The sequence below is a fragment of the Phyllosticta citriasiana genome (assembly GCF_038021145.1).
Source record: "Phyllosticta citriasiana strain CBS 120426 chromosome Unknown IWZ02scaffold_2, whole genome shotgun sequence".
In the NCBI taxonomy this organism is placed as follows: domain Eukaryota; kingdom Fungi; phylum Ascomycota; class Dothideomycetes; order Botryosphaeriales; family Phyllostictaceae; genus Phyllosticta; species Phyllosticta citriasiana.
In genome coordinates this window covers 1,884,702-1,903,294 of record NW_027117279.1, presented here as the reverse complement: position 1 = coordinate 1,903,294, position 18,593 = coordinate 1,884,702, and the positions used below count along the sequence as shown (strand labels likewise).

The 18,593-nt window shown below is 54.9% G+C and overlaps 9 protein-coding genes across 9 annotated transcripts; 6 read left to right on the top strand and 3 right to left on the bottom strand.

The window, feature by feature from the left end:
* Window positions 1-314: 314 nt before the first annotated feature.
* IWZ02DRAFT_371856 (uncharacterized protein) lies at window positions 315-1,457 on the top strand (the record flags this gene model as incomplete). Its single annotated transcript, XM_066764593.1, has 1 exon — window positions 315-1,457. One exon carries the CDS (start codon window positions 315-317, stop codon window positions 1,455-1,457), a length of 1,143 nt encoding a protein of 380 aa, XP_066626369.1.
* Window positions 1,458-2,035: 578 nt separating this feature from the next.
* IWZ02DRAFT_487639 (60S ribosomal protein uL10) lies at window positions 2,036-3,128 on the bottom strand (the record flags this gene model as incomplete). Its single annotated transcript, XM_066769392.1, has 4 exons — window positions 2,036-2,482; window positions 2,534-2,767; window positions 2,823-2,985; window positions 3,034-3,128. The coding sequence occupies 4 exons, from the start codon at window positions 3,126-3,128 to the stop codon at window positions 2,036-2,038; spliced, it is 939 nt and encodes a 312-aa protein (XP_066626368.1).
* Window positions 3,129-3,341: 213 nt separating this feature from the next.
* Window positions 3,342-5,211, top strand: IWZ02DRAFT_442685 (tRNA methyltransferase-like protein). Its single transcript, XM_066766978.1, has 5 exons — window positions 3,342-3,536; window positions 3,590-3,789; window positions 3,849-4,581; window positions 4,642-4,845; window positions 4,909-5,211. The coding sequence occupies exons 1-5, from the start codon at window positions 3,378-3,380 to the stop codon at window positions 5,083-5,085; spliced, it is 1,473 nt and encodes a 490-aa protein (XP_066626367.1). The 5' UTR covers window positions 3,342-3,377; the 3' UTR covers window positions 5,086-5,211.
* Window positions 5,212-5,500: 289 nt separating this feature from the next.
* IWZ02DRAFT_511872 (uncharacterized protein) lies at window positions 5,501-7,126 on the top strand (the record flags this gene model as incomplete). The annotated part of the gene is made up of 4 exons (XM_066770546.1): window positions 5,501-5,523; window positions 5,667-5,722; window positions 5,782-5,897; window positions 5,958-7,126. The coding sequence occupies 4 exons, from the start codon at window positions 5,501-5,503 to the stop codon at window positions 6,822-6,824; spliced, it is 1,062 nt and encodes a 353-aa protein (XP_066626366.1). The 3' UTR covers window positions 6,825-7,126.
* Window positions 7,127-7,394: 268 nt separating this feature from the next.
* IWZ02DRAFT_467685 (Uroporphyrinogen decarboxylase) lies at window positions 7,395-8,722 on the bottom strand (the record flags this gene model as incomplete). Its single annotated transcript, XM_066768579.1, has 5 exons — window positions 7,395-7,465; window positions 7,520-7,910; window positions 7,975-8,510; window positions 8,571-8,612; window positions 8,671-8,722. 5 exons carry the CDS (start codon window positions 8,720-8,722, stop codon window positions 7,395-7,397), a joined length of 1,092 nt encoding a protein of 363 aa, XP_066626365.1.
* Window positions 8,723-8,738: 16 nt separating this feature from the next.
* Window positions 8,739-12,356, top strand: IWZ02DRAFT_137396 (MutS2 protein). Its single transcript, XM_066761710.1, has 10 exons — window positions 8,739-9,240; window positions 9,286-10,174; window positions 10,228-10,759; window positions 10,808-10,899; window positions 10,948-11,299; window positions 11,361-11,486; window positions 11,540-11,666; window positions 11,717-11,815; window positions 11,867-12,140; window positions 12,191-12,356. The coding sequence occupies exons 1-10, from the start codon at window positions 8,887-8,889 to the stop codon at window positions 12,256-12,258; spliced, it is 2,913 nt and encodes a 970-aa protein (XP_066626364.1). The 5' UTR covers window positions 8,739-8,886; the 3' UTR covers window positions 12,259-12,356.
* A 148-nt stretch (window positions 12,357-12,504) lies between these two features.
* Window positions 12,505-13,784, bottom strand: IWZ02DRAFT_442677 (RNA binding domain-containing protein). The gene is made up of 3 exons (XM_066766977.1): window positions 13,718-13,784; window positions 13,248-13,649; window positions 12,505-13,164 (listed from the first exon to the last, which is right to left on the bottom strand). Coding segments are annotated over exons 1-3 (816 nt in total). The 5' UTR covers window positions 13,720-13,784; the 3' UTR covers window positions 12,505-12,752.
* Window positions 13,785-14,035: 251 nt separating this feature from the next.
* Window positions 14,036-16,039, top strand: IWZ02DRAFT_467683 (uncharacterized protein; the record flags this gene model as incomplete). The annotated part of the gene is made up of 2 exons (XM_066768578.1): window positions 14,036-14,206; window positions 14,264-16,039. 2 exons carry the CDS (start codon window positions 14,036-14,038, stop codon window positions 16,037-16,039), a joined length of 1,947 nt encoding a protein of 648 aa, XP_066626362.1.
* Window positions 16,040-16,301: 262 nt separating this feature from the next.
* On the top strand, window positions 16,302-18,307 carry IWZ02DRAFT_137286 (uncharacterized protein). Its single transcript, XM_066761709.1, has 2 exons — window positions 16,302-16,790; window positions 16,858-18,307. The coding sequence occupies exons 1-2, from the start codon at window positions 16,564-16,566 to the stop codon at window positions 18,167-18,169; spliced, it is 1,539 nt and encodes a 512-aa protein (XP_066626361.1). The 5' UTR covers window positions 16,302-16,563; the 3' UTR covers window positions 18,170-18,307.
* The last annotated feature ends 286 nt before the right edge of the window (window positions 18,308-18,593 follow it).

The following is an 18,593-nucleotide window of genomic DNA, read 5'->3' as shown; positions in this document are numbered from 1 at the left end:
GTTTTGGTAATCGGAGTGTATTATTATGACGCACTTCGTCTGTTGCCAAGTGAATTTGCTGTGTCATTCTTTAATCTTCAGTATACATGGCCCACTCTCATGCGCCATGCTTGAGAAGCTACAATCCTGGTGTCTTCGGATGGGTCATTTGCGGGCCGAGGGCCACGGAACCTGAGAAGGACACACGTCAACCGCCAGTTTTGCTGCAAGCTCCTCTACGCCCACGACTGTTCTGTGCCTGCGAGGTCCGTACAGTAGCCCTTGATCCATGTCATCGCACGACAAGCTTCGACACAAACCATCAACGATCAACCATGGACCAGATACACAAACATCCAACTCCAGAGACGACGCTCCTACCGCTACTGAACCCTCTTCTTCCATACAGTCTTCCCCTCTATCGACGCATTCAATTCGGGCAACGCGGCAGTGTCCACGCATATACATTGGCATCAGTTGCGCCTAACGACACCAACTCGACAGACCACAAGAAAGAGCACGGGAAAAGGGACGCATCAGACTGTCTGGCCGCCGCATACATCGACCGCTCCGCGCGCCCCGAAACCGAAGCCTTCATTTTCCTCAGCTGGGACTCTCCATCCCACAACCCGAACACGCCATGCCAGTGCAGCTCTTTGCTGATCTCGCTGCTGCACCGCGTATCCGAATTACCATATGCGCCCCTGTCGGACGGGGCCAAAGCCGACGCTCTATCGGCAGTTCAGCACACCGATGCGGCAACGGCTTCACGATACCACACGCACGCGTCCGCGTCCGCGGCCGCGTTTTTGAGCCATCTCGATGACCCGGACCTGCTCAAGCTCGGCACCCTGCACGCGCGCAGCGTGCGCGAACTCAAGGCGCATGGGTGCATCAGGCTGGGCCTTCCCGGGGCAGACTTTCCGTATGTCAAGTACCTGTTCCCGCAGACATCGTCCGCTGCGGAGGGCCCGAGTGCGGGAGAGACAGATGGTCACGATGACGATGGAGAGCTCCTGAGCCACCGCGGACTGCGGTGGGGCGCCCTCCGCGACGAAGACCTGGCGCTCGTTCGCAGCAGGACCGCGATCCCCCGTACCAATCGCACGCTGCGCAGTCTTCCCGCGGCGGCGCTCTTCCCGGCTGTTGCGTCACCAAATGCTGCCACTGCCCCAGTGGCGTGGGCGTTCCTTGGCGCCGACGGCAGCCTCTGTTCACTGCATGTTGAGCCCAAGTATCGCGGCTATGGCTTAGCTAAGGCTTTGGCCAGGAAGCTGTTTCGTGACGGCTTCAAGTCTTTTGGGGACGAGCTTGGGCGGCTGGCTCATGCTGATGTCGCGGCGAACAATCTGCCCAGCTCTGCTGTTTGCTTGAGCCTCGGGGCGTCTAAGGGCTGGGAGGTTTACTGGGTCAGGGCGTCTCTGTCATCTGTACGCTCTGCGACGCCTGAGCTAAAAGTGGATTCAGGAAATGTTTAGGATTCAATCAAAGTCTATTCTTGATCTTCAAGGTCTGAAAGAAAATAAGTAGAGAATCAGAATCCAGGTGCTGGGCAGTGACTCAGACTCTCCAGTCTATCCCAGGGCGCTTTGGACGATGTCCGTGGTTATCTTTCTTTGTATGTCATCGGCCGATCAAAGCATGTTGGATCAAAAGAAATTTGGCCTAGTGGACTCTCTCAGTCCCATTTCAAGGAGGCGTGGATACTGACGATCTGATGTTGTGGTTAGCATCGATACAAAATGCGCCGTGAATAACTGATGCGAAGTTGAACGCTCATTAAAAAATTAGAGTGTTTGTTGCATTTTTGATCGTCATGTGAGATCAGGGTTAAAAATTTTTAATCATTGGGTGATGGGAAAAGGGGAAAGAAAAGACTTACCACATGAAAATGAAATCATTCCGAAATCCTGACTTGTAAAGACTTCACGTTGCACGCGCAGAATCAATTCGACGGGTGGGTCATGATTTATTGCAACAAGCGATTCGAACGACGGCAGTTACGCGACAGTCATTCACTGCTAGGTTGGATATCAATCGTCTTACCCTGACTGGCCTAGTCGAAAAGACCGAAGCCCATGTCCTCATCTTCCTCCTCAGACTCCTCCTTCTTGGCCTCCTCCTTAGGAGCCTCACCACCACCAGCGGGGGCGGCAGCGGCAGGAGCAGCGGAGGCGTACTTGTCGGGGTTGGCGATACGGTCTTTAAGCTCCTCGATGGCCTCCCAAGAGTAGTCGGTCTCAATGGCAATGGCCAACAGCTTCTTGTAGGAGTTGACGACCGAGTGCATAACGGACGGCAGGGTGGGGAAGTTGAGGGCCAGCGAGATGGAGGCGATGGTGTTGATGGCACCGCTGAAAGTGGCGAGCAGCTGGGACTCCTCAATGTCGAGGACGGAGGCGTCGAAGGTTTGGCCCTGGTCGTAGATTTGGGCAACAACCATACCGTAGGTGAAGGGCGAGATGTTGAGCATGTTCAGCAGGGTAGCCTCGGAAGCACCAACCTATTGCACTAGTCAGTTCGACAGCTCGAAAATCTTTCCAAAGCGACGTACCTTGCTGCTAGCCTCAACGAGCTTGAGGTCGCTGGTGATTTCAATGGTACCACGGGCAATCTTGGTAGGAACACCGAGGGCCTGGAAGAAAGAGGTCTTTCCGGGTTCCATACCAGTATTGCCAGCGGGGATCCAGACGTCAGCGGGAGCAACAGCACCAGCCCTGGCGGGGGCGGCGACGCGGTTGGCCAGAATCTTGTCACGGATGTCCTTCAGGTCGCCGTTGGTGAAGATCTGCGTGGGGTATGAGCGCGATTGGCCTGCCGACTGCCTTTGCGAATGGACGTACGAAACCAATGTTGCCCTTGACGTGGGGCAGGAGACGCTCGTACTCGGGGTGCTCGCCAATGAAGCCCTTGAGAGCACGGCGAACCATAGTGTTCTTGCCCATCAGGACGACACCCTCGCCGCGGAGGGACTGACGGATCTCGTGCATCTGCTGGGACGAGACACTGCGGGTGCGTCAGTGTGCGACAGGCCAGAGTTGGCGGGAAACGTACTTATCGACGCCAACGATGAAGATGGACTTGTACTCCTCGAGGAGGGTCTTGAGCTTATCGAAGTAAGCGGCCTTAGTTTGAGACTTGCCCCCCATAGCTTCGGTGAGGTATAGGATATTTCAGGCGAAGTCGAAGGTATGAAAACGGCGAGGGAACGTCCAAATGAAGCGATGGTAGTGTTGAGAAGTCGCGCACAAATTGCGCGAGTGGGAGACTCAGCTTCCATGTGCGTTTAGCGAGCCTTGGCGCGCCATCCGACACCGCCTTTGCCTCCGCCCCAAGTGCACTCACTCCACGCGCCTGCTTGAGACGAATATTTTTTTTTAATCAATCGGCTTCGTATCATGCAACACCCATACCAATGCCTCCTAGTGCTCCGGCGAGTGGGTTCCCAACCTGTCAACTTTCTGCTTGCAGCAAGTTCCTGCAAACTGTTGAACATCGACCTGAACACCGGCAACGTTCTGGTGTCTTGGTCTGCGGAGCCTCTTTGCAGCTCGACTGTAAGTCCATCTTCATTCGGGAGGGAAAAATCGGGCTAAGACTGTTTTCGTAGCCCGAAGAGCAACAGTCAGAAACGCCAGAGGGTCCGCCCGGAAAGAAGAGAAAAGTCTCCCAAGATTCTTCCCGCCCCAACATCATCAAATTGACGGCAAGTCATGATGGTGCCCATGTAGTAGCAATCACTGGTGAAGACAAATGCGTCCGAGTCTTTGCGATTGCAGCCAGCGGTGAATTGCAGCACGTGAGCGAAAGGTGATATCATGTATCTGCTTACCAGCCATTTTGGAACTTCTGTTAAGCCAATGACGCAGGTGTATGCCAAAGCGCCCCTGCGCCGTCATCGTTACGGAAGATGATCAGACAATCATTACCGCCGACAAGTTTGGAGACGTTTACGCCTTGCCTCTTCTTCAGTCCCAGGAAGAGGAAGATGCCTTTTTGGCGGAAGCTGAAGTTGCAGCACAAAAAAAGTATGCGCCTGCGGCAACGAACCTGACGGTGCACACTGGTCGGAACCGCAAAGCTCTCGAGGCACAATTAAAACAACAGCAGCAGGCGCAAGCCACTGCGAATAAGACCAAAGAGCCACTGAAATTCAAGCACGAGCTCCTCCTTGGCCATGTATCGATGTTGACCGACGTAGCGGGCATCACCTTAGATCAACAAGATCTGAACACGGCATCCAACGAACCTGCCTCAAAATCGCAAAAATCGCGGAGCTATCTACTAACGGCAGATCGGGATGAACACGTTAGAGTTTCGCGGGGCCAACCGCAGACGCACGTCATTGAAGGGTTCTGCCTCGGCCATAAAGACTTCGTCAGCAAGATCTGTTTCGCCTCAGCACAAGTGCTGGTTTCTGGCGGCGGGGATGACGAATTATTTGTCTGGGACTGGATCAAAGGCCGCCTGCTGAACAAGATCTCAATTCAAGACATGGTGCAAGCTATACCCAATCATGGCCAGTCTTTCGAGGGCGACGGGCGAGAACGCAACTTTGCCGTCTCTGGCATATGGGGATACCCCAAGGATGGTAAACACAAGGTGCGTAGCGAGTCTGGGAGCTGTGCATGCCCATCGGACACTGACGAGCGGTACACGTAGAGCTCGATACTGGTAGCCCTCGAAGGGATCCCGGCCCTATTTGCCGTGGATGCTCACAGTCTGCACGAGGGTGGAAAGACGAAGACCATGGCAGTTGGACTTGCAGGAAATGTAATCGATGTCGCGGTGGACGAGGGGCACGCCTTTGTCTCTGTGGACAATGTGCATGCTCCAGGGTCAACGAGTACCGTGCGATCGGATAAGGTGAGCGGTTAAGCGTGCTTGGCGAGGACAGAGTTCGAGAGCTGACATGTGGACGAATTCAAGGTTGCACGGCTGCAGGCATTAAAGGTAGAAGGGGGATTGCAAGTGTCGACGGTGGAAATGGGCGAGCTGCGGGGGGCAAACGATGCCGGGACAGTCGACGTGATCGAGAAGGATAGGCTCGGCGAGACGCTGTACGGCGTGTCCAAGTTGCGTAAGCGCGGTGGGGAGGAGCCGTGATGATGGCGTCGAGGTGTTGGCCATGAGGTCGAGGGTCGAGGGTCGAGTGTCTGGATCGGGGTCGCTTACATAGCCGCTTGTACAGGAGCATGGGTGCCGGGGACTCCCTCCAGATCCGAGCGGCGACCGGCGCCGATTCTTGCGCCAGCCATCGGATGAAGCTTCGAGCGTCGCCTTAGAAATCAAGGCCAACGTCAGTGATAAATACTCTACTGTCTCTGGGAAGCCCTTCTACACCTCACCCTCATCATCTTTACAAGCCGCCAAAGTGTTTGCCGCACTCTTTCGTAGAGCGACCGCCTCGCCCCTCCGCTCTTCGCTATCCCTCCCCATCGCCGTCGCCGCAACCTTTCAAACGCAGCAGGCCGGTGCCGTTACTTCTCCTGTTGGAAACGCCCTCAAGGGTTCGCGAACCATGCACTCCAAGCTCGTCAGTAAGTGCTGGCCTTCGACGTACCCCTCATCTCTGACGACATCGTTGTGCTAATCCCGCTCCCCAGTCATTGGGTACGTTGCCCGACGCCGTCTTCGGCTTGTTTTTGCTGCTCCCTCTGCAATCGCTGACGATGATTCTGGAACAGCTCTGGCCCCGCAGGCCACACTGCCGCAATCTACGCTGCTCGCGCCGAGCTGAAGCGTAAGTCCCAAAACGCCCCGATCTGCTTTGGCCCAGGCACAACTCTAACAAGCGAATAGCGGTGCTTTACGAAGGTTTCCTTGCCCTTGGAATCGCCGCCGGTGGACAATTGACAACCACCGATGAGGTTGAGAACTATCCCGGATTCCAGAAAATCCAGGGCTCCACCCTGATGGTAAGTAGTATCCCAACGATGGAAGCCTTTCGATTCCTCGTCTAATGTGCTTCTTTTCAGGACCAAATGCGCGCACAATCCGAGGCATGCGGTACCGAGATCATTTCCCAGACTGTTGGAAAGATTGACCTCAGCGCCCGTCCTTTCAAGTTCTGGTTGCACCCTATGGGCGACGACGATTCTCTCGAAGAGGAGACCCACACCGCCGACACCATCATCATTGCCACCGGAGCCAAGGCCAGGAGACTCGCGCTTCCTGGTGAGGAGAAATACTGGGGTAACGGAGTCAGCGCCTGCGCTGTTTGCGATGGATCCGCCCCCATCTTCCGCAACAAGCCTCTTGTCGTCATTGGCGGAGGCGACTCGGCTGTGGAGGAGGCCATATACCTCACGAAGAAGGCTTCCAAGGTGTACGTCCTTGTTCGACGCGATGTTCTTCGTGCATCCAAATCCAACGCCACGAGACTGGCCACCCACCCGAAGGTTGAGATTCTGTACAACACGCAGGCAAAGGAGATCAAGGGTGAAGAGAAGGCAGGTGGTCTGATGACTAATCTGGTCATCCATAACAACAAAACCGGCAAGGACGAGACCTTGGACGCCAACGGCCTTTTCTACGCTGTCGGCCACGACCCTGCTACTGCCCTTTTCAAAGGCCAGCTCAAGATGGACGAGGACGGTTACCTCATCACGGAGCCTGGCCGTGGTCTTACCAGCGTTGAGGGTGTCTTCGCTGCTGGCGATGTTCAGGACAAGCGCTACAGGCAAGCGATCACCAGCGCGGGTGCCGGTTGCGTTGCAGCCCTCGAGGCTGAGAAGTTCCTTGCCGAACAGGAAATGGAAAACCCCATTGAAGCGGAGAACCAGGCCGAAAAGGCTCAGACGAACGGCATCGTCCCTGAATACCGATCCAACCCGCAGCTTTAGACCTGCTAGAACGATTTTCACGACTTTCCATCATCCCTTCATGTACAGAGGTTCTTTCTTACAGCAATCGCGATTGGCGGCATGCTCAATCGGCATGACCCTATAGAATCCTCTCGGGCAAGCGGAAGAAATCAGTTTTTTATTCATTTATTAGAGACGGATAGATTAGGAGAATTGTCCAGGATCGAGCATGGCTTTGTTGGCAGGTCGAGTTCGCTCAGGTTGGACGGCTTGGCCACTTCCGTTAACACAGGAAACTGTACATCAGAGCAATGACTTCTGGAGTTGGAAGCCCATGATCTCTTCATTCCAATTTTTGTTGATGATAGAAGCAAGCGTGGTCAGATACCAAGTGGTCCTCACTGTGGATGAACTGAGCACCTTGAAGGTCGTGATCGTGCATAGATAAGATAATGAACTGATGTACTGTAACAGTCGGATGTGGTACCAAAGTTCCGTCCAGAACACACAACGCTCCTGACGGTATCGACCTGTCCAGATGCGGTTCACAACCCTGGCGTACTTTGGATGCATATCGATGGTATGACATGGCTACCCAGCAACAGAAGTCTATTTGCAGCAACGGTGAACTTCCTCGAAGAAGAATTTCAAGTCATCTGGATTGACGAATGGAGTGATTCCTGTAGAGGGTCAATACCGGGGAAAGCTTGAGTGTCACAGGGTCGAATTCTTACCATGGCCCAGATTGGCAATCCAGCCTTGTTTGCCTCTACCAAATCCTGTGGCCATGTTTTCCACAGTGGCAGATATAGCCTCCCTGCTGCCGTAAAGAACACCAGGGTCAGCATTACCCTGGACTACTTTGCCCTTGGCCTGCGCAATCTTGTACGCCTCGGCTGGTTCATGTAGCCAGTCAAGCCCGACGACGTTGTAACTTGTGCTACACAAATCTTCCAGCGCATACCATGCTCCTTTGGCGAACACGGTCATCGGAACAGGCTTCTCTCCCAGTTCAAGGAGACGTTTGGGCAGATTGTCGGCTATGTACTCCAGGTAAGGAAGAGAAAACTGTTTGAAAGTGGCCGGAGAAAGCTCGCCAGCCCAAGAGTCAAAGATTTGAACCATCTGCAACGCTAGTGGTCAGCAATGGATGACGCAAGAATTTTTTGGGGATTTTGCGAGTACTTGCCTGAGCTCCAGCAATGACTTGATGGGCCAGATACTCTACGCAAAGCTCAGAGATTCTTTGCAAGAGCGCCCTACTGGCATCAGAGTATTTGTAGATCCACGTCTTGGCCTCCTTGAACATTTTGCTGCCACCTCCTTCAACCATGTAGCTGAGGAGCGTCCAGGGTGCACCGCAAAATCCGAGCAAGGGAACTCTTCCCTTGAGCTTCTGCCGGGTGAGCGTAATGGCTTTGTATACGTAGTCCAACTCGACCGTCACGTCGACATTGCGTTCCATAATGTGCTTGTACTGCTGGTCTTCTGGAGAGCGGAGCGGGTTTGGAAAGTGCGGGCCCTTCTTGTCCACCATGACGACTTCCATGCCCATTGCTTGCGGAATGACCAATATGTCGGAGAAAATGATGGCAGCGTCGATCAGGCCGGCGAATCGCTCAATGGGCTGAAGGGTCAGCGTCGAGGCAATCTCGGGCGACCGACAGCACTCAAAAAAGTCATGTTTGCCTTTGGCTTCGTGGTATTCGGGGAGGTAGCGGCCGGCTGTTGGAATTGCGAAGTTAGAATCAAGCCAATGGCAGTTGTGTAGCAGAGCTGACTTACCCTGCCGCATCACCCACATTGGCGCACGCTCGACCTTTTCACCTGCACGGAATCATAAGATTGCTGGAAGCTAAGGTGTAAAGGATATATGAGAACATACCGCGAGCTGTCCTCAGCAGCAAGTCATTCTTGAGGGGTACGAATTGCGGCATGGCGGCGCAGAAGTTGTTGTGGTGTGGAGACGGGACCTGACGTGCAGCAGTCGCGTTTGCGGCGGGGAGCTTGCACTTCCGACGCGAACCGTCTCTGGCTCCATCCACGTCGTCCTCGACGGCCAACACTGTAACCAGACACCACTGGCAGACCCAACTCGAATATGGGCCTGAGGCCGGCAATTATTGCCAATGCGTCTCGGAGTTCTCGACTCCCTTCGCCCAGAGCCTGCCAAATTTCGCCGTTTCGCCCTTTGGCTGCATCCTGTCCAGCATTTGGCTGGAGCTCGCCTAGCAGCTGCCAGCCACAGCCATGGCGCAGTCTCCTCGTGCGCTGGAAGAGGACCACGACGCTGAAGGCCAATGAGTTGCCCCAAGGACCAATTGATGCTGCGCCGCTCGACAATCTAGACGACGATGCCGGCCCGGCTTACCCAACTGTGATGCAACAAGTGCGGAACAACATGCGCAGATTCCCACACTGCGTGGTCCTGACGCGTGTTGGCAACTTTTACGAGGTAGACATGAAAAAGCGCATTGGGGTCCGAGACTAACTAGGCCAGCTCTACTTTGAACATGCCGAGCAATATGGTCCACTGCTTTCCCTCAAAGTCGCCCACAAGAAGACCAGTGTTGGTCCCGTATTCATGGCCGGGTTCCCCTTTTTCCAGCTGGATAGATTTCTCAAAATCTTGGTGCAAGATCTCCAAAAACATGTAGCAATAAGCGAAGAAATTCGAAATGATGCCTCGTCCAAGATCAAAGCTGGCGGGCTCATGTTCGATCGCCAGGTTTCCCGAATCATCACTCCAGGGACCTTGATAGATGAGAAATTTCTGGACCCATTGGAGAGCAACTACTGTCTCAGCATCCATGTCGATTCTTCTTTGTCCGCTTCTGAGGGGCCCACTGCTCTTCAATCTGACAGTGTAGGCCTGGCCTGGGTGGACATTTCCAGCGGCGAGTTCTTTACCCAAAGCACGAATTTCGGCAGCCTTTCTTCAGCTGTGGCCCTAATTGGTCCTCGCGAGATCGTTCTCGACCAGTCCCATCAAGACCGCAAGGATTCGCGCCTCTTACAAATTCTCGACGGCGATCGCCACAAAATCACCTTCCACGAACCGCAAATGCAACATCAGTCTCCCGATGGATGGGCTGCCACCTTGAAGGAGACTTTGCGCGACTTCCAAAGCGTCAACTATCCGCACTGTGAGCTTGATGCGGCGGGTTTCCTGTTGGAGTTTGTACGCACACAACTCCAGCGTTCTGACATCGCATTGGAGGCACCAGTTCGCCGTCAATCAAGTGAGTACATGAGCATTGACAGAAACACCATGAAGGCGCTGGAGTTGAAGGAGAGCTTGAGGGAAGGTAAGCTCGAGGGAAGCTTACTCCATGCCATCAGGCGAACATCAACCAAAGGCGGCGCCCGACTATTAACACAAAGACTTAGTAAGTCTCACTTTGCATCCTTGATGGTTTCCCACTCGTTAATAGACCATAAGCTTCGCCGTCATTGTCTCTTGAGTCCATCAATGAGCGTCTCGAATTCGTCGAGACGTTCTTGAGCAATGAAGTGCTTCGTCAAAAGATAGTGGGCATGCTTTCATCAACTGCCGATTCTACTCGCTTGGTCCAGAAGTTCGCCATGGGAAGAGGGGATGCAGACGATTTGCTTGCATTGTCAAAGACGATTCAGCTTACTGAGGATGTCTTCCAGACTCTGGAGAGTGCAATTCTTGATGGTTCAACTGCCCCGGAGTCGGTGTTTTCTGGACTGCTGGGTCGTCTATCGTTACAAGGACCCAAGAAGTTGGCTAGAAGAATCATTGCAGCCATTGACGAGGAAGGCCTTACTGAACAACATCGAATCGAGGCTGACGAAGCAGAGACCATGGTTGGGCTTGCTGCTGAAGTCCTCAGTGAGGAAGGGGAAGAAAAGGCAGGGAGGAGGGGGAAGCAAACAAAGTCGAAGCAGGGCGAGAAGTCAGGAAATTCCGACACAGGCCCACGGGAAGTGTGGATCATGCGGCGAAGGTATGGGGGTGTGTCCCTTATTTTGAGAGATTTGTCTAATTCTTGCAGCGCGAGCAAAGCATTGGAGCAACTTCACCGGCAACTGGATGGGCTCGTTGAACAGCGAGAGGAGCTTTGCCACAGGTTAAGAGAGACTGCAGGTGAGTAAGATTTACAGCTTCAACAAAACTTCTTATTGACTGGAAAAGGTACATCGGGCTTGACGCTGCGATGGTCATCTGGTCTTGGACACTTTGTCCACATCAAAGGATCACGAGGCAGCATTTCAGGTTTGGAATCTGCCCGCAGCATCAGCTCAAGCAGGTCGACACGGTCATACGCTGTGCCAGAGTGGACTTCCCTGGGTTCCAAAATTGAAGAAGTCAAATATAGGATCCGGTTCGAGGAACAAAAGGTTTGTAGAGACCTAAGAGCTGAGGTGGTGCTCAATCTCGTAAGAATGCGACGCAACGCAGCTGTGCTAGACGAACTCGACGTGGCCTGCTCCTTTGCAACTCTGACTGAGGAGAAGGGCTATGTCCGTCCATTGCTGAACCTCAGGTATGTCTACATTGCGCAGCTGACTTGATCTGACGACCATCTGACATTGGGATGCAAAAAGTACTTCCCACAAAATTGTGGGCGGAAAACATCCAGTTGTCGAGGCGGGCCTCTTGGCACAAGGCCGGAATTTCACCTCAAATGCCTGCAGTGTGGGAGGAAGTGAGCGGATTTGGCTCATCACAGGGTACGTCAATCCTGAACCCTACCGGCCGGTGCTAATTGCAGTGTTGAGAACAGGCCCAACATGGCTGGCAAGAGCACGTTCCTGCGACAAAATGCCGTGATTTCTATTCTGGCTCAGACCGGTTGCTACGTCCCGGCGCAATTCGCAGAAATCGGTCTGGTAGACAAAATTTTCAGCAGAGTGAGTAGCACTGTAAAATCCGCCGCTGCTGAAGGTTGACAATATCGTAGGTTGGATCAGCCGACAACCTCTACCGAGACCAATCTACCTTCATGGTTGAGATGCTCGAGACGGCTGAGATTCTGAAGCAGGCAACACCTCGCTCATTTGTAGGGGTGACTTTTGCATTCAATCTCTACCGCAACTGATTTAGAGAACAGGTCATCATGGATGAAGTTGGACGAGGTACAACTGCAGAGGACGGGATTGCCGTTGGATTTGCCTGCCTGCATCATCTCTACCACATCAACAAGTGCCGCGCGCTGTTCGCGACCCATTTCCACAAGCTTGCCGACATGATCGGCAGCTTTGAGAAATCTGGATGCTACTGCACCGATGTCGAGGAGTCAAACGATGGTACATTTGCCTATGTACATCGGTTGAGGAAGGGGGTCAACAGGAAGTCGCACGCACTTAAGGTTGCGCAAGTGGCGGGTACGCTTCCTCGAGATTTGTAGCAACGCTGCGGCTGACATGTTTTCCAGGGATGCCGAAGGAAGCGATTGAGGTAGCCAGTGAGGTTTTAAAAGGCCAGGAGGCACTAGCATTGTAAGGGCCAGAGTCTGCTAGCCGTGCCCGCACAAGTTTCGGCGCTCGGCTTCTTAGCCAACAGTGAAGATCTATGCGAAAAATTGCATCTTTCCTACAACGATGCATGCACGCACAAAATGGCAGGGGAAGTGATGTTTGATGGCTAGCCCAGTAATCCAAGCGGAAGCATGTGCTGGTTCACCGGTTAATGGGCATTCTAGGTATTTGTTAGCTGGCAGCCTTTGAAGTTCATCATCATCATCACAAATTGACTACTCAGACTGAGCACTGCATTGGCCGTTTTGTTGACAGGAGATTTGAGAAAGTGAACGAACACCCATTGCCATCTTAATGTACACCCATGAAAACCGTTTTGACTGCGAACTAAAGAAGACTAAGACCGCACGCTCGAGGTGTTGCGAAAACAATTGCCCATACACCAAGTGAAGCCATTGTCATTTTGAGACCATGATGTCTCTTCCCTCCGATTGCGAAGCCCTGGGTGAGCGACGAAATTTACTGAGGAGGGCGGGCAGACGACGGAGCGCTGTAGTCGATCTTCAACGACCTTCCGTGGATAGACTTGCCCTCAAGAATTTCCTTCGCCTTGGTGGCACTGATCACGTCGATGAAATCGGCGTGGGCAAATCCCCTCGGCATGCCAGTCCTGCGGTCGACAGCCACTCTAACGTCAAGCACGTTCCGAATGTCGCGGAAGAGGTCGTTCAAGTCCTTGTCGGTCATTTCGTAGGAAAGGTTGCCGATGAACAGGGTCTTGGAAGGAGGAGAGTCACCGCGGGCGCTTTCGCGCCTCGGCCTGGCGTCCTGAACGTACACCGAAAGACGACGGCCATCCATGACAGCCTGGTGCTTGTCCTTTGCGGCCTGCACGGCTGCTTCGTGGGTGTCGTAAGTGACGAATGCAAAGCTGTGAGGCGTTCAGTCTCCATGTGGTGAAGAGATTTTTTTTCTCTTTTTCATGAAAAAAAAAAAAAGAAGAGTACAACATACCCTTTGCTAAGACCACGCGGGTTGCGGATGATTCTGACTTCGTTGACCTTGCCATATTTTGAGAATTCCGAAAGAAGGTCATCCTCCTTGGTCTGGAAGAACAGGTTTCCGACGTAGATTGTTTGCGATGGAGGCGGCGCCTCAGAGGATGCAGATGCGGCATCAGTGGCCTCGGCGGCATCAATGGCCTCGGCGGCCTCAGTAGACGCAGCACTCTCGGGGGCAACCGACGGGTCTTCGGGACGAGCTTCGTCGCTGACAAACCTCCGCTGGATGGGAAGCAAAACGCGTTGGCGTTGAGGAATCGAGACAGTCGACAGGCGGGTGAATGAGCGAGCGTTGGTTGGGAGCGCGAGGCGCGAGGAAGCGACGACGCGCACAGCAGCTCTGCGGAGGGCGAACCTGCAGCATTTAATTGTCAGTGAGCCGGTCAATCAAGCGGCGAAGGATTGGATGCAAAGGACACGCACATGATGGCTATGGGGGAGAGTGGTGAGGGCGAGGTGGTGTTGGGTGTGAATGGCGAAAGGATTTCTTTGCAGCCAGCGCCACGAAACTTTCTCAAGTCAAGCAGCGGCTCTGTCGCCTGAGCGCTCAGCCTCTAGCTTGATTAGGCCTAGACTGTGCGGCTGCCGGAGCACTGACGCCGTGCCGAGGCTCTTCCAGTCCCTCCATCGTTCCCCGCGCGTCGGTTGAGCTCGACTTCGAGAAACCCATCTTTCAACCTCCGCGCATTTTTTATCCTCGACAGTCCAGATTCTACTCCTGCCGCTATATTTTGCTCCACCATGTCGTTCTTAGGCGGGCCGGAATGCTCGACCGGAAGCAACCCGCTCGGCCAGTTCACAAAGCACATGCAGGATGACAAGTCTCTCCAGCGAGATCGCTTGGTCGGCAGAGTGCCTGGTCCTATGCAAGAAGGCATGAGGAGCCAGGCCCTGGGTAATGGGCAAGATCATGTCCGGCTCTTTCCTCGTCATCTACTTTGAGCTTTATGGCTGACGTGCCCCATGCAGATGATGGACGACTTTATAAGGGAACACCCTCAGCTTCCGCAGACTGGCAGCTCTGCGCCATTCGCCATGGAGCAAATGCGCCGCGAGCTCGACCAAGTCTCCCACCAACGCAACGGCTCATCTGGCTGGGCAGCCGAGTTCGACGTTGGCAGAGAAGCGGCGCGCGCAGACCCAACTTTCCACAACGCCCCACCGGCCGGATTCAGCGCAGCAGAATTCGCCACCTTTCAGCATATGGCGTCAAACGGCCCTGCGAGAACCGCGAGCCCTGCCACCAGCGGCTCATCGCACATGGCAGGCTACCAACGACCGTTTGGATACGGCATGGGATTGGGCATGCGCATGGGCGGCATGGGCGTTGGAATGGGACCCGGCATGATGAATGGTCAATTTGGCCCGCAAGCGCATGCCGACCAGGACGTCAAGGGCAAATCTCGAATGGTGGAACTCGACGAGCACGACTGGGAGGCACAATTTGCTGAGCTGGAGTCTTCAGGCCAGCAGGACCCTGAAGCGCTGGATAGGGAGGCGAATGCGGCCATGGAGGCTGAGCTCAAGGATATCGACAGGTCAGTGCTCACCGAAACAAACGAGTTTGGCGATTTTGAAAGCATCTGGCGAGGCATCCAAGCTGAAACAGCAGGTGCCAGAGCACTCGCGGCCGAGGACGAGGAATTCGCCAAAAACATGCACGTGGGCGATCTGGATCAATGGGAGGGCGTCGACATGCTCAACACACACTCATCTCTGCGCGATCCATACGTTGGCGATTACCTCTTTGAGCAAAACAACCCCTTCAAGTCGGCCACCGACCCATTCGCACACGGCATTGCGATTCTCCTACATGGCGGAAACTTATCACTTGCGGCCCTTGCTTTCGAGGCGGCAGTTCAAAAGGACCCTCAGCATGTGGAGGCATGGACGAAATTAGGCGCGGCACAGGCCCAGAATGAGAAGGAGTCGCCAGCCATACGAGCGCTTGAACAGGCACTTAAGCTTGATCCAAGCAATCTAGAGGCTCTGATGGGACTTGCTGTCTCGTACACAAACGAAGGCTACGACAGCACGGCATACAGGGCCCTGGAAAGATGGCTGGCGACAAAGTACCCACAGCTCGTTGATCAACCGCTGTCGGCACCTGCCGACGTAGGCTTCACTGATCGCATCTTGCTCCATGAAAAAGTGACGAATCTGTTCATCGCGGCGGCTCAGCTGTCACCTTCGGGAGAGCAAATGGACCCAGATGTCCAAGTGGGCCTCGGCGTCCTATTCTATGGGGCCGAGGAGTATGACAAGGCGGTAGACTGCTTTGGAGCTGCGCTGGCGAGCACCGAGTCGGGGACCAGCAACCAGCAGGACCAAGTGCACCTCCTATGGAACCGGCTCGGAGCAACGCTGGCCAATTCGGGGCGCAGTGAGGAGGCGATAGACGCGTACGAGCGAGCGCTGGCGCTGCGGCCCAACTTTGTGCGAGCGCGCTACAACCTGGGGGTTTCCTGCATCAACATCGGATGCTTCGAGCAGGCAGCACAGCACCTGCTGGGGGCTCTGGCCATGCACAAGGTTGTGGAGCAGGAGGGCAGAGAAAAGGCGCGAGAGGTGGTCGGAGACGGCATCAGCGAAGGGGAGCTCGACAGGATCATCAGCCAAAACCAGTCGACCAACTTGTACGACACGTTGAGGAGGGTGTTTAGTCAGATGAACCGGAGGGATCTTGCTGACGGGGTAGGGGCGGGCATGGACATTGATAGATTCCGGGGCGAGTTTGACTTTTGAGCGATGAATGAGGAAGAGCGACCAACAAGGGGCCGGCGGACGGCAAGACACGAAAAAATCGGGGCCGTGATTTTCGAGTCCGACGATGGGCGGGAGCCAGGGCCGTCTTCTTCATTACGCACCCGCCCGGCGAGTGCCTGTGCTCGCTCCCCTTGCAGACGCCCGCACCCCCTGTGTCTATGGGGTTGCTTGGTGTTTCTTGGTTTGTCCGACCTGGCTGGCTGGCTGACTGACGATGGCGCCGATTCGGTGGAGGCTCACTCTGACGGAAAGCACAACAGCGGCGTGGATGATGACGACGACGACGGCCAGACGACATCAGATGTGCACCTCGAGCAGGAGAGGCAAAGCACGCGCCAGAGAGACTGTGCAGGAGCCCGAGCTCGGGGAAAGCGTTCGCGTTCTTGATGTTATTATTATTGCCACTGCTGCTGCTCAACCCTGCTTTACATAGTCTTGTCTGTTGTTGCTGCAAGGTGTGAGTGAGTGAGGGCGGACTTGCATGCTTCAGATGTTGCTGCATCATGTCGGCTCCTCCTCGTTGCCGCCCTGCTGCGCCTATATCTCATGGTCGTCGTCCTCATCCTCCTGCCAGCGTCGCCGTGCCCGCCAGCGCCTACCGGAGACCAGCAACCACAGAGAGCACCTCGTCGTCGTCTTCTCCGTCAAAAAGGCCGCCTTTCCCCCCGAGCAGGATGCCCGCCCCGCTGCTCTCCGCCCAAGAATATGTCGCTCTGCCTCCGTCGGTCCAGTAAGCCCGCTCGCCCCCAATCCGTGGTGCATACAAAAACCGCTCGCTGACATGGCCGCTCGTCCAGGCGCAAGTACTGCTCTTCGTTTGAGCGTCAAAGACTGGCCGAACGTTCCACCACCCAGGCCCCGTCGCCCGACATGAACTCGCCCATGCCCCAACGCCCGCAGACGTCGCACTCGTCCCAACGCAGCGCCAGCCAATCAAGATCGCACAGTGCAACCCGCAAGAGACTCCGCAAGGCGCGCAACACGCTCGACTGCGACGTCACCCAAGCCGAAGCCCAGTGGTTTCTCTCGTTGCCCGACAAGATCATCAAGACGTGCCTCAGTCGCGATGAAGCAATCCTGCTCGCTCACCGATGCGAGGCCCTCGTCATCGACTCGGACTCGGAATACGGTCCCAATGGCGACGACGCCGATAGGAGAGGAAGATGGCCTTACCCAGACGTCAACCCCCATTCACACGATCCCGATGCTGCAGAAAGCCCTCTCCCTTCCAACCACATGGTCCCCCGCCCCTTGCCTGCGCGCCCCAGTGTCAGTCCACGACGGAATCCGCTGCGCAAGGCCTTGCCGTCCACCCACGGCTTTGCTCGCCATTCTTCAGCGCCTCCTCTTCCGAGTCCCGGCGCTCTTCCACTCTACCACCAATCTGCGCGCCCGCGGGCTGCCTCAAATATCGTAGCTCCCCGCCACAGCGGCGACGCAAACGAGCCGTACGCAAAGCACTACCAGGACCCAGAAACGCGCTCCAAGCTCCGCGAGTATCTCGCGTCTACGCAAAAGTTCGACGAAGTTGTCGAGTATGGCTTTCCGTCGTCCAAGCAACCCGTCGACCGCTCTACCGAAGCCCCCAGATCGGATCCGTACGCGCGTTTGGCCAGCCGCGACGTGCAGACCTTTCTCCGGGATGACGCCGTCTCGTTTCTCAGCAGCAGCTACGACGATGAGTCGGACGAGGAGAACAGCAGCGTGGCAGACATGGACGCCCCTATGACGCCTCTGGATCACGATGAGGGTTTTCGAGCACAGCTTCCAGACTCCAACAAGTCCTCAATGGATTCACGGGGCGGCGCATCCCAGCCTTGGCGCCCAAACGGGTCCCACGAGTCACATTTGAATCCCTTTTCGCAGTCTCTGGGAAATCGCGAAATGACGCTGCGAATGACCCTGACGCGGCCTGAGCTGCGCGCAGATGAGACGGAGCTCTACGGCTGGCAACAATCCGAGGACAGAAAAAATGACCCCCTAGCTCTCCAGGACCTTCCTCCGGAGAACGAGGACAAAACCGGCATGCATGGGCCTTTTGCGCCACACGCTAGCAAACACGCAAAACTTGTCCGCAAGTTTTTGGGCAAAGTGAAGAAGGGGAAGTGAAGATGTGCAGTTTCACTTGATCAAGTCTCCCCTTTTACCTCTTTGATTCACCCTTCCCCCATTATTCTCGTATACTGTTTTATTTCGGTTTCGGAGCGACAGCGGCGTCATGAATTTACGATTCCCTTTAGAACTGTGAATGTACCTAGTTTTTGTCTTGTACTGCGGAACTGGAGGGTAGAGTCGACGAGCGTTCGTAGCATTGCTTGGGCCAGTGAGGTGGTCCGTGGTCGCACAGGGCGCATGTAGTCGTTGCGGATACAATCACAGTCTGGATGCCGCGAGCGCGCAGCGTAGCTGCAGTAAACCAACAATCAAGCGCATCCAGTCAAGACGGTTGTGCTTGTATGGAGAATTTCAAAGTGCGTACATGTTGCACATGGACATGTTGCACGTGGACGAAGTCTTTCTCGGTTGTGCCGTG

What these genes read in the sequence shown, in the direction of transcription:
- IWZ02DRAFT_442677 (XM_066766977.1), bottom strand. An exon ending in CCGCGTGGTCTTAGCAAAGG is followed by an intron (nt 13,165 to 13,247) that starts GTATGTTGTACT and finishes AACGCCTCACAG; the next exon opens with CTTTGCATTCGTCACTTACG.
- IWZ02DRAFT_137286 (XM_066761709.1), top strand. Translation starts at nt 16,564, where the DNA reads ATGTCGGCTCCTCCTCGTTGCCGCCCTGCTGCGCCTATATCTCATGGT. An exon ending in GCTCTGCCTCCGTCGGTCCA is followed by an intron (nt 16,791 to 16,857) that starts GTAAGCCCGCTC and finishes CCGCTCGTCCAG; the next exon opens with GCGCAAGTACTGCTCTTCGT.
- IWZ02DRAFT_442685 (XM_066766978.1), top strand. Translation starts at nt 3,378, where the DNA reads ATGCAACACCCATACCAATGCCTCCTAGTGCTCCGGCGAGTGGGTTCC. An exon ending in AGCCTCTTTGCAGCTCGACT is followed by an intron (nt 3,537 to 3,589) that starts GTAAGTCCATCT and finishes CTGTTTTCGTAG; the next exon opens with CCCGAAGAGCAACAGTCAGA. An exon ending in CCAAGGATGGTAAACACAAG is followed by an intron (nt 4,582 to 4,641) that starts GTGCGTAGCGAG and finishes CGGTACACGTAG; the next exon opens with AGCTCGATACTGGTAGCCCT.
- IWZ02DRAFT_137396 (XM_066761710.1), top strand. Translation starts at nt 8,887, where the DNA reads ATGGGCCTGAGGCCGGCAATTATTGCCAATGCGTCTCGGAGTTCTCGA. An exon ending in GTGTTGGCAACTTTTACGAG is followed by an intron (nt 9,241 to 9,285) that starts GTAGACATGAAA and finishes TAACTAGGCCAG; the next exon opens with CTCTACTTTGAACATGCCGA. An exon ending in CGGATTTGGCTCATCACAGG is followed by an intron (nt 11,487 to 11,539) that starts GTACGTCAATCC and finishes TGTTGAGAACAG; the next exon opens with GCCCAACATGGCTGGCAAGA.